General features: G+C 65.3%; 3 protein-coding genes across 9 annotated transcripts; 2 read left to right on the forward strand and 1 right to left on the reverse strand.

The window, feature by feature from the left end:
- The first annotated feature begins 308 nt into the window (after positions 1–308).
- On the forward strand, positions 309–6,183 carry HNRNPA1 (heterogeneous nuclear ribonucleoprotein A1). 6 transcript variants are annotated; one of them, XM_037411652.1, is made up of 12 exons: positions 309–444; positions 1,943–2,059; positions 2,292–2,438; positions 2,568–2,778; positions 2,863–2,955; positions 3,034–3,156; positions 3,417–3,488; positions 3,681–3,854; positions 4,437–4,559; positions 4,644–4,706; positions 5,241–5,861; positions 5,956–6,183. In XM_037411652.1, exons 1-10 carry the CDS (start codon positions 430–432, stop codon positions 4,697–4,699), a joined length of 1,131 nt encoding a protein of 376 aa, XP_037267549.1. In that variant the 5' UTR covers positions 309–429; the 3' UTR covers positions 4,700–4,706; positions 5,241–5,861; positions 5,956–6,183. The 6 variants fall into 6 exon arrangements, with proteins under 6 accessions (XP_037267549.1, XP_037267551.1, XP_037267552.1 ...); XM_037411654.1 differs by lacking the exon at positions 5,241–5,861 and having other exon boundaries at positions 5,956–5,999; positions 6,100–6,183; XM_037411655.1 differs by having other exon boundaries at positions 3,064–3,156.
- Positions 6,184–7,080: 897 nt separating this feature from the next.
- On the reverse strand, positions 7,081–10,740 carry NFE2 (nuclear factor, erythroid 2). Its single transcript, XM_037371300.1, has 5 exons — positions 10,036–10,740; positions 8,547–8,590; positions 8,091–8,207; positions 7,603–7,723; positions 7,081–7,526 (listed from the first exon to the last, which is right to left on the reverse strand). The coding sequence occupies exons 1-5, from the start codon at positions 10,289–10,291 to the stop codon at positions 7,081–7,083; spliced, it is 984 nt and encodes a 327-aa protein (XP_037227197.1). The 5' UTR covers positions 10,292–10,740.
- Positions 10,741–11,006: 266 nt separating this feature from the next.
- On the forward strand, positions 11,007–14,182 carry COPZ1 (COPI coat complex subunit zeta 1). 2 transcript variants are annotated; one of them, XM_037411662.1, is made up of 9 exons: positions 11,007–11,203; positions 12,144–12,212; positions 12,528–12,609; positions 12,723–12,814; positions 13,125–13,180; positions 13,465–13,542; positions 13,641–13,692; positions 13,805–13,843; positions 14,091–14,182. In XM_037411662.1, exons 1-9 carry the CDS (start codon positions 11,186–11,188, stop codon positions 14,136–14,138), a joined length of 534 nt encoding a protein of 177 aa, XP_037267559.1. In that variant the 5' UTR covers positions 11,007–11,185; the 3' UTR covers positions 14,139–14,182. The 2 variants fall into 2 exon arrangements, with proteins under 2 accessions (XP_037267559.1, XP_037267558.1); XM_037411661.1 differs by lacking the exon at positions 11,007–11,203 and having other exon boundaries at positions 12,108–12,212.
- Positions 14,183–14,611: the final 429 nt, after the last annotated feature.

Below are 14,611 nucleotides of genomic sequence, written 5' to 3' on the forward strand. Positions count from 1 at the left end.
AATAATAGGCAGGCACAAGGCGGGACCCCTAGAGAGGGAACCAATCGGAGGAGCGCCGAGGAGTCTCCGGGACGGAGCGGGAAAAGCTGCACGGGGCGGAGCCGTGGCGGCCTCACCCAATCCGTGAGGCGCGGGGGCGGGACCTTCCCCATTTTGGCCAACCGGCGGCGGCAACGCGGGCGGAGCGGCCAAGCGCTGCCAATGAGGCCGCACCGCTCGGGCCCGCCGCCCAATGGGAGGCGTCGCGGGGGCGCGTCGCGGGCGGTGCCGCCCAATGGGAGCAGCCGGGGGGCGGGCGGACGGCGGGGGCGGCGGAGTGAGGCAGCGGCGCTCGCGTCGCTCGGCCCCTTTCTGTGTCGGCGCCTCGCAGAGGGAGCATCGCGCGCTGAGCCGCCCGCCGCCCAGCCCGCCCAGCCCCGCGCCGCCGCCATGGCCAAGTCCGAGGTAAGCGCCGCTCCGCCACCTCGCCGGGCCCCGCCGTCGGCCCCCAGCGCCCGCCGCGGCCTTCCCGCCCCCGCCGCCCCGCTCGCCGCCGCCCGGCCCGAGCGCACTGCGCCTGCGCGGGCCTCCCGCCCGCTGCCCTCTGCGCAGGCGCGATGGGTTCCAGCGACACCGGGGTGGCCCCCGCGGCGCATGCGCAGCCCGGCGCGCCCGCTTCCCCCCCCCCCCCCCCTTTCCCCTCCCGCCAAGCCTCCCCGCGCGCGCCGGGCCACGTGCACGCCTTTGTGCTCGGGTGGGCGATGGCGGCCGCGTTGCTTTCGCGCATGCGCAGGGCGGCCCGGCGGGGGGGTGGGGGGTGCGCGCACACACCGCCACCGCGAGACCCCATGGGTGGATGGGGGCTCGTGGGCCTCAGGGGGCTTGCGGCGCCAGGTCGGCCCCACAGATGGGGGCTGGGGGAGGGGGGACAAAAATGGGGCTAAGGGGCTGTCCAGGACTCAAAGGACCCCCGAGCCTCCTGAGGTGGAGCCGAGGAGGACTCGGGAGCCCGAGTGGCTCCACAGACGCGGCTGGGGTGGAGGGGGGGCAAAAATGTGGGCTGCGGGGTGCTCCTGGGTCTTTTAAATCCTGCAGAGCCCCACAGGTGGAGCTGGGAGACAAAGCAGCTCCACAGATGGGGGCTGGGAGGAGCGAAAATGGGGGCTGGAGGGGCTGGGGGACCTCAGGAGCCGAGGTGGCACCACAGATGGGGCTCAGGGGGTGGGGGGAAAAATGGGGGCTCAGGATCTTCTTAGGTCCTCAGTGACACTACAGATGGGGGCTGGGGGCTCAGGGGTCCTACATGGCCCCACAGTTGGGGCCTGGGAGATTTAGGGCCTCCTTGAGTCCTGGGCAGCCCCATAGATGAGGGCTGGCATGGGGTCTGGGCAGCCCCACAGGATGGCACTGAGGGTCTCAAGCCCTTGAAGGAAATAGCAGCCCCACAAATTGGGGCTGGGGGCTCACAGGGCCTGGTCAGCCCCATAAATGTAGGCTGGGGTCCCTAGGGTCTCCCTGGGGCTGGTGCAGTCCCACAGGTTAGTACTGGAGGTCTCAGGAGGGCTGGGTAAGCTCCATAGGTGGGGGCTGGGGGTATAGGGGTCTTTCTAGGGTGGGAGGGGGCAGGGGTAGTTGAGGGGAGGGGGCAGGGGATGGGACAGCCCCCTGGGGCTCTAGGAATGCGAGGAGGCCCCACAGAGGGGGTTTTGGGCTCAGGACAGATGTGATGGAGTGCAGTGGGTCCAGTGAGGTGGGGCTGGGGGTGATGGGGTCTCCGTAGAGCTGCAGGGGTGCAAGGCAGTCCCAGGGGGGTGGGAATTTTGGAGTGTCGGCATCTCCCTGGAGCTGGGAGAATGCAAATGGATCCCGTGTAGGAGGTTTGGGGGTGGCAGATTGTCTCTAGCTGGGGGGCATTTTGGGGTGTCAAGCCCCCCTCACTGCCTCTGTCACCCCCTTCCTGCAGTCTCCAAAGGAGCCTGAGCAGCTCCGCAAGCTCTTCATCGGCGGCCTCAGCTTTGAAACCACAGACGAGAGCCTCCGCAGCCACTTTGAGCAATGGGGCACCCTGACCGACTGCGTGGTAAGGCCCCCACCTCTCTGCCCCCAGCATTTCTGTTGAGGGGGTGACAGGCACCAGCTGTTGGTGACCTGCACTGGTGGGGTTTGAGGTGTATCTGCGTACCAAGGAGAGTGGCTGCAGGGATCAAGACGTGGAGGAGCTGAGGGAGAAAGAGCAGCACCCCCACAGAGAGGGAGCTGCTGCCGCCTGTGGGGGCTCCGTGCTGCAGCCTGACGTGTCTCTGTCCTCCCAGGTGATGAGGGACCCAAACACCAAACGTTCACGAGGCTTTGGCTTCGTCACATACTCCTCCGTGGAAGAAGTGGACGCTGCCATGAATGCCCGGCCACACAAAGTGGACGGCAGAGTTGTTGAACCAAAGAGGGCCGTATCCAGAGAGGTAGGGGGGAGCCCTGAGGGGCAGCGGGCTCAGACCTCACCGGATGGGGCTGGCAGAGTCCAGGACCCGTTTGGGGGGCGGATGGGGGGCTCCTGTGACCCCCAAGCCCATGCTGCCGTATTCCTGCAGGATTCCCAGCGGCCCGGGGCCCACCTCACAGTCAAGAAGATCTTTGTGGGCGGCATCAAGGAGGACACGGAGGAGCATCACTTGAGAGACTATTTTGGCCAATATGGCAAAATTGAAGTCATAGAGATCATGACGGATCGCGGCAGCGGCAAGAAGAGGGGCTTCGCCTTCGTCACCTTTGATGACCATGACTCCGTCGACAAGATAGTCAGTAAGTCCAGTGTATGCAGAAAAGAGGGGGGCATCTGGCTTTGTGCCCTCATCCCCTGAATCTCGCCCCACTCCCTCCCTGCAGTTCAGAAATACCACACTGTGAACGGGCACAACTGCGAGGTGAGGAAAGCCCTCTCGAAGCAGGAGATGGCCAGCGCCTCAGCCAGCCAGAGAGGTGAGCACGCGGCTCAGCCCCCAGCTCCCACCTGCCCCAAGCTGCCGCTAGACCTCGCTGCCTGTGCTGTTCCTAAAGGCTGTCCCCCCCCTCCGCCCCCTCTCCTAGGCCGCAGCGGTTCTGGGAATTTCGGCGGCGGCCGCGGAGGTGGATTCGGCGGTAACGACAACTTCAGTCGCGGTGGCAACTTCGGCGGCCGTGGTAAGTGGTTCAGCGGGACCCGTCCGGCTGCCAGCCCCAAGGGACGCCGCCGGCTCGAGACGCAGCTCAAAACCTAGCCCAAACGCCGCCGCCGCTCCGGCTGCCACCGCTCCGGCTCCCGGCCCCCCTCGGCCCAGCCAGAGCACCGCTCCTCCTCCCTCCACGCCGGGATTTCGGCACCCCGAACTTTTCTCTCCGGCAGCTCTAAACCGCCCGGCCCCGCGTGGACGGATTGAACCACAACGGTTTGTTCTTTTCAGGTGGGTTTGGTGGCAGCCGCGGTGGCGGTTATGGCGGCGGCGGAGACGGCTATAATGGATTTGGCAATGACGGTAAGGCCAGAGCGGGATTTCTCCGACGGGCAGCGGCCAACGCGCCCAGCCGCTCGCCGAGGACGCCAGCCGGCCCCGTGGCCCGGCCCAGACAGCGGACGCAGCCCACCGCCCTGCCGAACCCGGAGCCTGGCCCCCACGCGCCCGCCGGGGCGGCCCTTGGAGCTCAGCGCCCTCCTTCCTCTCCCCCAGGTTACGGCGGCAGCGGCCCCGGCTATTCCGGCGGCAACCGGGGCTACGGCGGTAGCAGCACCTATGATGGCTATAATAACGGCGGGGGGGGCTTTGGCGGCGGCAGCGGAGGACGGCGTCCTGCCCGGGGACCCGCGCTTGCCGTGCGGAATGGCCTTTCTGAAGCAGGCACAGGTGAGATCCCTGGCCCCTGAAATCCCCTCTTGGCCGTGGGGTGCCTCTGGGCTCCCAGTTAACCCCCGCTCCTCAGCCTCTGGGCTCCCAGTGCCTTTGGGCTCCCTGCTAAACCCCACTCTTGACAGTGGGGTGCATACAGACTCCCAATTAAACCCCCCCTGCACCCTTGGGTGCCTCTGGGCTCCCAGTTAGCCCCTCCCCGGCCTCCAGGCTCCTTGTTAAATCCTTTCTCTGGCTGTGGGGTGCCCCCTGCCTCCCCATTAAATACCCCACAACTTGGGGACCCCCAGGTTCCCTCTTGAATCACCCCAAGGCTCCTGGGTGCTTCTGGGCTCCCTGTTAAACCCCTATAACTATGGGTTACCTCTAGGCTGTCCACTAAAACCCCCAAGCTCCTAAATGCTTCCAGGCTGCCTTTTAAACCCCCTCTTGCTTCTGGGCTCCCCATTAAAGCGCCCCCCAGCCATTGGATGCCTCTGGGCTCCCCATTAACCCCTTCAGACACCCACCGCCTGCACCCCCCCTGCTGCTGCCACCTTCCCTGCACTGACCCTGCCTCTCTCTCTCCCCCCCCACCAGGCAGCAACTTCGGCGGTGGGGGGAACTACAACGATTTTGGCAGTTACAACAACCAGTCATCCAATTTTGGCCCCATGAAGGGGGGCAACTTCGGGGGCAGGAGCTCGGGGCCATATGGTGGCGGTAAGTCCCCGAGGGGGGTTGTGTGCAGCCCCCGAAGGTGCTTAGTGCCCTGCTGGAATGTTCTCTAACCCTCCCCTCTCGCAGGCGGCTACGGCAGCTCGAGCGGCGGCGGCAGCTATGGTGGCGGCAGGAGGTTTTAACACCCAGGTAAGGGCGTCCGCCATGAAGCAGGCAAGCTGTTCTGGCAGCAGCTGATGAAGTTTAGCAGAGAAATTTCAAAAAAAAAAAAAAGGGCAAGACCTTTTGAGAGAGGGGGGACCTTTTGAGAGAGGGAGGAGATTTTAGAGAAACCATGAGAGGGAGGGATAAAATTTTAGAGAAATCTTGAGAGGGAGGAAATCTTAGAGAAATTTTTGAGAGGGAGAGAATTTAGAGACGTTTTGAGAGGGAGAGAATTTAGAGATGTTTTGAGAGAGGGAGAGAATTGAAGAGAGGGAGCAAATTTGACAGAACAAGTTTTGGGAGAGGGAGAGAACAAATCTGGGGAGGAGAAATTTTGGGAGAGGAGAAATTTAAAAAGAAAAAATGTCCAGGAGGGAATCAAGAGAAATTTGTAGAAGAGAAACTTTAGAGAAATTTTTAAGAAAGATTAAGATAAAAAAAAAAAAGCTGCCCAACACCCTCGAAGTGGCAGCTGGAGCGGGGCTGTTTAGATTAACTTTATTCCATATTATTCAACAGGAAACAAAGCTTAGCGGGAGAGGCGAGCCAGAGAAGGGACAGGGAAGCTGCAGGTTACACCAGTTGTGAACTCGCCCACTCACAGCTGTGGCGGGGGGTGGCTGCTCCATGAAGACGTGTGTTAGACAGAAGTCTCCTTTGCGAAACAGGACTGTGTTTGTGACTAATTGTACAACAGGTTATTTTAGTTTTCTGTGCCGTGGAAGCATTCCGACGAGGCCTCCCGGGAGCCTCGGTTTTATTTGCGCGCCCGTGCTGTCGATCGCTAACTGTAACACAACATGACGCTAAATAAATGTGTCTTTTTTTTTTTTTTAATTATTTTTTTTATATACATATATTTACATTTCTCACCTCTACGCCACTCTGGTGTCAGCTGCTGTGGGGCACAGCCTGTCCCTGCCCACTCCATGCCCAGCACAGTCTAGCTCAGGCTCGTCCCTCCCACCACCACCTCCCCACACACGTACCCCCAGCCCCATTTTGCCCTTCATGGGCCCCGTAACCCCCCATTTCAGGCTCGGCTGCCCCCTCCTTGTCCCTGGGGTGTCCCCTTGGCGTTGGCTCCCCCAAGCTCTCCCCCCTCGCAGCACCGCAGAGCGCAGGGCAGGGACGCTGTAGGTAAGAGCAGCTTCTGTGTGTGTGTGTGTCCCCATGTCCCTGTCCCCTCCCAGGCCCCCTGCCAGGTCACTAATGCCTGCCTTCACTTTTGTAGGAGCTGCCGGCAAAGGGAGAGGAGCCTGCGGGCCACTGGCAGAGGTGAGCAGGATACACACACACAACGGGGGGTGCGAGGGGACACATATGACAGTTCTGGGGCCAGGGCTGCCCCCCCTCATGGCTTTCCCCTTCCTTGCAGCACCTGTGGAAGCCTGTTACCACCTGGGAGGTGTCACTGCCACAGGTCAGGGACCTTGTAAATAAAAAAAGGGTATTTTTGTAAGTGTGTCCTGTCTGTGGGGTGGGATAGGGTTGGAGGACAGTATGGAACTGGGACAGGACAGGGATGGGGATAGAGGGGACAGCGATGGGGAAGAGATGGAGACAGAGGCGACAGGTGGGAAGGGGATGGAGGTGGAGCGGACGAGTGGGGAAGAGATGGAGGGGACAGGATGGTGTCAGGGGACAGTGATAGGGAAGGGATGACGAAGGCAACAGGATAGGGATAGGGAATAGTAATAGGGACAAGCATGGGGAAGTAAGTGATGGAGACTGAGGGGACAAAGGTGGAGGGGATGGAGTGTTTGGGGAGAGGGTGGCACTGGGGAGGTGACTGCTGGGGGACCTCGGGTCTGGGGGAATATGGTCTTGGGGACACCAGGACTGGGGCACCACAGGGAAGGTGAGAGCCACATGTCACCCTGCAGTGACAGGGACAGGAGGTGGCATGGGGCTGATGGGTACATGGCACCCCAGGGCAGAATGGAGTAATGGGGATGCCTCATTTGGGTCAAGGGAGGTGATGCGGGGACACCTCCTTGCCTTGGGCGGATGGACAAGGGAGGGGAGGTGGCAGTAAGGTGTCACCCCAGGGCGCTGGGGCAGGAGGTAATGAGTGACACAGGCAACACGGTGGCTGGCCCCTCCTCAAACGGTTTATTGCCTCTACAGGGGTGTCACCTGCAGCTGGGGAGGCCGAGTGCCCTGGGAGGCAATAGGGATGCCCCCTGGGGTGGGGGTGGGGGGGGGGGTGGGGTGTAGGACCCTGGGTGCATCCTTGGGCTCGGTGGGGCTGTGGGAGAACCGAAGGGTCCCCCTGGGCTCGTGGAGGCGGGGGGGAGGGTGTGTGCAGGATGGCACCCAAGCCCCCCTCGCTCCCTGTTGGATACAGGACCCCGCCTCACTCCCCCAGCCCGGGGCTCTCCAGGCTGAGCTCCCCGTCGGGCGCCAGGCGCAGCCCAAAGCACTCGGGGGGCAGCGGGTTGCCGGCGCCATCCCTCAGCGCCCCCAGCACCTGGGCTGAGACGTGGGCCAGGTCGCGGCGCAGGGCCCCCAGCGCCCGCTCCGCCTGCCCCCGCACCCGCAGTAGCCGCTCCCGCTCCTGGCCCAGGCTGCCCAGCTCAGCCTGCAGCTGTGCGATGGCCTCCAGCTTCCGCCGGCGGCACTTCTGCGCCGCCACCTTGTTCTTGCCGCGGCGGCGGATGTCCCGCGCCAGCGCCAGCTCCGGCCCCGACAGCCGTGCCCGCCCCAGCAGCGCGTTGAAGTCCTCCACGGGCAGGTTGACAATGGCCTCGGGGCCGATGGGCAGTGCCAGGGCTGAGGCCCGCCGGGCATCCCGGCGAGCGGCTGGGTGGGCAGGCGGCTCGGCCGGGAACGATGTCGGTAGGGGTGGGGTGGGGAAAGGCGGGGGGAATGGGGGTGCGAAGGGGGGCGGGGGGAGGGCGGGGGGGAGGTGGGGGTGGGAGGGGGGTGTAAGGGGACGGGGGTGGGACCGAGCAGAAGGGGGAGGGGTCGATGGGGGTGTCTGCCACCATGTCCAGGCCCTGTGGGGGGAGAGGGAGGGCGTGATGGGGGGCGGTGGGTGGAGGGATGGGGGTGGGGCGTACAATGGGGGTCTCCCAGGAGGAGGTGGGTGCCATGGAGGGAGGGTCTCCCAGGGAAGTGGGTGCAGTAGGGGGGCTTGCAGCAGGGGTCTCCCAGGGGAAGGTGGGTGCCATGGGGGGGGGTACAATGGGGGTCTCCTGAGGAAGGGGGCTGCAGTGGGATGGGGTCTGGGGGAGCTGGGTGCTATGGGGGGGGGGGGTCTCCCAGGGGAAGGTGGGTACCATGGGGGGTTTCTCCGTGGGCGCGGTGGGAGCGGCCCTCGGGCTGGACAGGGGTCCCGGGGAGGGGGCGGGGCGGCGCGCGCACCTGGAGCTCGCTGAGGGAGAGGATCTCCTGCCACGTGAGCTCCACCTCGGCCGGGCCGGGCGGGGGCGGGGCCAGGGACAGGCCCCGCCCACCCGCTTCCCCGAGCGCCGCCAGCGCCTACGGGACACGGGCCCTTGCTGGCGCTGATTGGCTGCGGGCGGGCGCTGGCCCCGCCCCGTCCCCCCCCACACCCCCCACCCCCCATCCCCGGGATCCTGGAGCCCCATCACCCCCCCTTCGAGTCCCGGTAGCCGCCGCGACCATCCCCAGACACCCCCATCCCCCGAGACGCCCTCAGGCTCCCCATGGACCCCCAGACACCTTCAGCCCCCTGTGACCACCCCCTCCCTGTGACCACCAAGGCACACACCACCCCCCCGCCCAGAACGCCAGGTCCCTTCCCCTGCCCCAGCTCCCCGCCCCCCGCCCCCCCCCCCCCCCCCCCCCCCGGCTCACCTCGGGGTCCCCCATGCCGGAGCCGCAGCAGTCGCCGCTGCCTCCTGCCACCCCAGATAACGGGTTATCACCGGGGAGGGGGGGGGACCCACTGCCCCATCATCCCTGTCGCAGGGCACCCGGGTCCCTTCCGGCTCCCAGTTCTGCTTTCGGGGTGCAGCGGGGGACAGGGTGGGGCGTGGGGAGTCCCCCCACATTGGGGGGGAATGTCCCCAACCCATGGGCCCCCCTCCCGGGCACCACCCACCTTGCGCCACCCCGTTGCCCAACGCTGGGACGTTGCACAAGGACCAACGGATGTGTGTGTCCCCCCTGTGGGCAGCTGGCTGTCACCCACCCCATGTCACCCCCCATCACCCTTAACACAGCGCCCAGGGCTCCCCGCAATGACATTGCAGGGCCCTGGAGGCAGGGGTTGGGTGAGGGTGCCCCCCTCACCCCCTACCCCCCCTCCTTGCCGCAGCCGTTGGGGCTGTTTCCGGCTGGGGCTGGGTGCCAGCACCCCACAGGAGCTTGGCACCCTGCCCACATCTGCCTGCACCCTGCCTGCGTCTGCCTGTCTCCTGCCTGCCCTGCTCCCTGCCTGCCCCGCACCATGCCTGTGCCCTGCCTACCCTGCTCCCTGCCTCCATCTGCCTGCGCCCTGCCTGCACCCTGCCTGCCCTGCACCCTGCTTGCACCTGCACACACACCTGGGCACATGTGAGCACCAGCACCCCGACCCCTGAGCACACTCCTGCCCAAGCGCAGGTGAGCTCCCTCCCGGGACACACGCACCGATCCTGTGGTCCTCAGGCACATGGCACTGGCACACCAACACACGGGCATCTGTGTGCTCTGGTGCCCTGGCTCCCTCTGTGGGCATGTGTGTGCTGATACCCCAATCCCTGGGCACACGTGCACAAGCACCAACACACAGCACCTACATGCAGTGGCACATGCCTGCTCTCTCCTTGAACACATATGCAGCAGTTCCTGGCATGCACTAATACCGCTCAGTGCACGTGTGTGCACCAACACCCCAGGCCCTGGGAACATATGTGTGCTGATAGCCAAGCACCCACAGGCACCAGCACCCCGACCCCTGGGCACGCACGGCTACCAACACAAGCATGAACACACTGACACATGGCCCATCCCATGCAACACACATGCACCGATACCCCAGTTCCTGCGCACACACATGCATCAGCACATGCACAAACATACCAACATGTGGGCACAAGCTTTCTCTGGTGCCCTGGCACGTGTGTGCACCCCCCCCAAACACACTTGTGCACTGATACCATGACCCTTGGGCACATGTGTGCACCAACACCCCTGGGCTCATGTGTAACACACACACCCCCCAACACACAGGCACACATGTACTCCCTCCCTGTACAACATGTGTGCACCAATACCCCAATCCCTGGGCACATGCCAACACGTGCCTCATCCCTGCCTCCCACCCCATTGCACGCGCATGTGCCCCCGTGGCAGGACCCACCTGGTGCCCTGTGCTCAGGGCAGGGCCGTGGGACACGGAAATGCGACGTGGGGACGCAGGGACACAGGCCAGTCCGTGGCAGTGCCAGCCCCCAGCGCAGCCGCACGTGGGTGCCCGCCCTAGGGACACTGGGGACAAAGAGGGGGGGGGACAGGAACCCGGGAGGGAAGTAGAGGGGGGGGGAGAAGGACAGGGGACTTGGGGGCAGGATGAGAGGCACGGGGTTGGAGACTTGGGGACACAAAAGGAGGGACATGTATGGCTTGACAAGTACAAGGGGACACAGGGACAGGGATGGGGACACAACTGGGTCCAGGGGAGCAGGGAGTGGGGGCAGTGACAGGAACCCGCCTGCGGTGTCCCAGGGTGGGGCACGGGGTGTGTGTGGCGGGGGGACACAGGGGGACACACTGGAGACACGGAGGGGCTGTGGGGGATAAAGGGGAGGCCACACTGGGGACGAGGTGGGGAGGCAGGGCACCCCCCCCCCCCGGCATCGCTATCGACGGGATCCAGTGCATCCGGGTGGCCCCCGTGCCCTCCCCCCCACAGCCCCTGCCCCTCGCCTGGCCTCCCTGCGATCCCATGGCCCCCAGCCCCTCTGTCCCCTGTGCCCCTCGCGCGTGTTCCCAGTGTCCTACTCACATCCCCCATGTCCCCCCTCGGTCCTTCTGTGTCCCCCCCGTGTCGTCCCCCCCGTCCACTCATGTCCCCCCCGTGTCCCTTCCCGACCCCAGAGAGGCCAAAGGTCACAAGTCATCCCGCCCATTAGGGGCTCGTGACCCTATTAGGGGTGTGGCCATGGACTTCCGGCCACGTGTCTGGCAAACCGACCAATCACGGGATGAGCCCGGCAAAGGGGTGACGTCAGCGCTTCCCTTGTCACCATGGGAACTGCCCCGCCCCCTCGGCTTCCGGGAGTGCGGCGTGGCAGTGACGGACGGTATGTGTCTCTAATCAGCGACCGCCTCGGGAAGGGCGGGAAAGACCAGTCCGCCCTCCGCCCGCAGCCGCTCAACGATTGGTCTGATCCGGCCCAGGCTCGTCCAGTCAGGCCGGAGAGGCGGTGCCCGGCAGCGTGATTGGCAGCCAAGCAGCCAATGAACGGCGGCCCCTCTTCCGGCTCCACGTCGGCAGCGGCGAGCGCAAAATGGAGGCGCTGATCCTGGTACGGGGCGCCGGGGCCGGGGCCGGGGCCGGGGCCGGGGCCGGGGCCGGGGGCGGGGGCCAGAGCCGCGGCCAGGGGGCGGGGCGGGGCCGTGGCCGGGGCGGGCAATGATGGGTAAGGGGGGGGCCGGGGAGCACCGGGTAAGTGTGGGTGCCAGTGGGGGCGGGGCAGTGGGTGAATCGGAGGGGCCAGTGCGGTACGTGGGGGGGTGAGTGGGGGGGACACAGGGGTAAATGGGGGGGGGTGAAGGGGGGGGACACAGGGGTAAATGGGGGGGGTGAATGGGGGGGGCAGTCAGAGGGTCAGTGGGGGGCGCCATGCAGTAACTGGGGACTAAGTGGGGGGCTCCTCCCCGCCCGTGGGCGTGGCAGTGCACACACACACCCCGCCCCCGTGGTGGCCTTGTCCTGCCTCGGGGGTGACAACTCGCAGGGTGGCACCGGGGTAACGAACCCCACGGGGACCTGCTGGGGCTGGCCGTGGCCACTGGGGGTGGCTGTCAGTGGTCATCGGTGGTGGCTGGTGGCGACCATTGGTGGTGGCTTTGGTGGCCATCGGTGGTGGCCGGTTGTGGCCTAGCAGCGCCCGGGGCGAGGTTCTGTCCTACACTCCGGCTGTGGCTACAGGCAGTCAGTGCATCACAGAACTTGGTCCCGGGAGCTTGGGAGCACCCGGATCGACAGGGACACAGGGACAGGGATGGGGACAGAGGTGGGGGCAGGGACTCCCCAGCCTGGCCTTGCAGCAGCCACCGCCCAGGACCCCCTGACCGGGACAGGGGTGCTGGGCACACTTTTTCCCAATGTCCTTAGTGCCATCGAGGCAGTGTTTGGACAAGGGGGTGTTGTGGTGCCACAGGGTGTTCCCCCTGCTGGGCTGGGGGTGTCCATGTCCCTGGGAACGGGGTGGCAGCGAGATGATGGAGGCTGTGTCCCCGCAGGAGCCGTCCCTCTACACCGTCAAAGCCGTCATCATCCTGGACAATGATGGTGACCGGCTCTTCGCCAAGGTGAGGGGCCCGAGGGGGTGATGGTGACATGTGGACTGTGGGGATGGGGGCAGTGTGGGGATGCCACCCCAGGGAGACATGGGGACGGGGGGCACCAGTGTGGGGACACTTGGTGGCACTGGGAGGGCTGGGATGCAATACAGGGCAGGGACATGGAGGCTGTTGGGGTGTCACATGGCATGGACGGGGGGACGTTTGGTGGCACAGGGCAGGGACAGGGGCATGGGGACAGGGTTGGTGGCCTACAGCAGGTTGTGGGGGCTCCTTGGGGCTGGGGTGGGTGGCCCAGGTCCCCATGCACTGCTGTCCTTGCAGTACTACGATGACACGTACCCCAGTGCCAAGGAGCAGAAAGCCTTTGAAAAGAACATCTTCAACAAGACCCACCGCACCGACAGTGCGTGTTTTCGGGATGGAGATGTGTGTCCCCTGCGGGGGGCTGCCAGCCCCATGTGGACAGCAGGGCTGTGCAGGGGGGCCTGCAGGGGTGACGCCAGGCTGTGCCCACAGGTGAGATCGCGCTGCTCGAGGGGCTCACTGTGGTCTACAAGAGCAGCATCGACCTCTACTTCTACGTCATCGGCAGCTCCCATGAGAACGAGGTGGATGGGGGCACCCAGGGATGCTGGGGGGGGCACCCAGGGATGCTGGGGGGGGGCACCCAGGGGTGGCAGAGGACACACACCCAGAGGTGGTGGGTCAGGGACACTGGGGTGGCAGGGTGTGTGTGACATGGAGGAGTAACAGGATGGGAGGGTGGGGGCTGTACCAGGTACCAGGGCAGGGGACACAGAGGACACACCCAGAAAGGTCCTGGGGCAGGGAGGGGACACAGAAGGTGGCATCAGGTGTGAGGGGCCACCTCAAGGTGCCCGTCAGACAGTGCCACCATGTGACCCCACTGTCCCCCAGCTGATGCTCACGGCTGTCCTCAACTGCCTCTTCGACTCACTCAGCCAGATGCTGCGGTACGATGGGTACGGGGTGGGGGGGCACCCGGGGGTTCCTGAGGGGCACCCATGGTCCTAGGGGCTGGTATACGGTGTCCTGGGGGGGACCCATATTTCTGGGGGGGACCCATATTTCTGGAGAGGCACCCATGGCCCCAGGGAGCTCTAGTGGGCTCCGGTATGGGTCGGGGGGACGCAGCAGGGACATCCTGGGGAGGCCCAGCAGGCACTTCAGGGGGTCCTGGGTGCCTGGGGGGGGGTGGGGGGTGGCTCTGGGTGCTGAGCAGGCAGAGCCCCCCCAGGAAGAACGTGGAGAAGCGAGCACTGCTGGAGAACATGGAGGGGCTCTTCCTGGCCGTGGACGAGATCGTGGATGGCGGGTGAGTGTCTGTGTGCTCCCTGCTAGGGTCTGTTGTCCCCTCCAGGGACCCTGGGGAAGGGGTGCTGGGTGCTAACAGGTCTCTGTTTCCCCCACCAGCGTTGTCCTGGAGAGTGACCCCCAGCAAGTGGTACATCGCGTGGCTGTGCGGGTACGGGGGGCACACGGAGGCTGGGGGGGGTGCACAGTGAGGAACGGGGAGATGATGAGGGGGCAGTAGGTGCCCCACTCCTGCCCTGGTCACCCACCTCTATGTGTTGCAGGGTGAGGACGTGCCCCTCACGGAGCAGACGGTGTCACAGGTAGGACCTGACCCCTCCAGGGCTGGCAGTGCCCCCCTCCCACCTCTAAGCCCCCCAACCAGGGCAGCTGCCTAGTCCTCAAGAGCCACCTGGATGCCCCTGGCCCCTCCCCAACATCCCAGTGACACCCCCCTTCCCAGGACAGCTCCCCACATCCCCTCTCCCTACCCTGGTACCTATGGGTGCTGCTGGGCCCCGCCAGCACCCATGGGTGCCCCACACTCGATGCTGCCACCCTCCTCCACAGGTGCTGCAGTCAGCAAAGGAGCAGATCAAGTGGTCGCTGCTGCGCTAGCGTGGCCCCCCGTGGTCCCCCAACATGCCATTTCCCCCCAGTAACTCCTGTCTGCCGCCTCGTCTCTCCCTGCGCCACCCCAGTCTGTGTTGGGGGTGGGGGCTCCAGGTCCTGGTGGAATGGGGGGGTCTGGTGTCCCCCCTCAGTGAGGGGGTGTCTCTTGCCTGCCTGAGGAGGGGTAGGGGCACGGGCACACGCATGTCCTTGGAGGGCACAGCAGGGCTGTGAGGATACACAAAGAGGAGACCTGGGGCGGGGGGAGGCACATGTGTGGGGGAGGGGGGGGCATGCGTATGGGGACTCCCTCAACCCCACTGGACACCCCCCAGACACGAGACTGAGAGCTCAAACCTTGTAATTTACTGGGGCAAAGCCAGGGCAGGGGGCAACATGGGGACAGGGAGATACAGGGGAGGGTACCAGGGCCCTGTGCCCCGCCCTCAATACCCACCCCACCCCCCACCCCCCGGCTT

This window comes from Falco rusticolus, chromosome 19 (assembly GCF_015220075.1).
Source record: "Falco rusticolus isolate bFalRus1 chromosome 19, bFalRus1.pri, whole genome shotgun sequence".
Lineage (NCBI taxonomy): Eukaryota > Metazoa > Chordata > Aves > Falconiformes > Falconidae > Falco > Falco rusticolus.

Coding starts and splice junctions, on each gene's coding strand:
- HNRNPA1 (XM_037411652.1), top strand. Junction 2,060..2,291: donor GCACCCTGACCGACTGCGTG/GTAAGGCCCCCA, acceptor CTGTCCTCCCAG/GTGATGAGGGACCCAAACAC. Junction 3,855..4,436: donor CCTTTCTGAAGCAGGCACAG/GTGAGATCCCTG, acceptor CCCCCCCACCAG/GCAGCAACTTCGGCGGTGGG.
- NFE2 (XM_037371300.1), bottom strand. CDS start 10,291: ATGTCCCTCCTTTTGTGTCCCCAAGTCTCCAACCCCGTGCCTCTCATC. Junction 8,591..10,035: donor CCCTGAGCACAGGGCACCAG/GTGGGTCCTGCC, acceptor CTGGGGTGGCAG/GAGGCAGCGGCGACTGCTGC. Junction 7,724..8,090: donor TCTCCCTCAGCGAGCTCCAG/GTGCGCGCGCCG, acceptor CTCCCCCCACAG/GGCCTGGACATGGTGGCAGA.
- COPZ1 (XM_037411661.1), top strand. CDS start 12,120: ATGATGGAGGCTGTGTCCCCGCAGGAGCCGTCCCTCTACACCGTCAAA. Junction 12,815..13,124: donor GCAGCTCCCATGAGAACGAG/GTGGATGGGGGC, acceptor ACTGTCCCCCAG/CTGATGCTCACGGCTGTCCT. Junction 13,181..13,464: donor TCACTCAGCCAGATGCTGCG/GTACGATGGGTA, acceptor GAGCCCCCCCAG/GAAGAACGTGGAGAAGCGAG.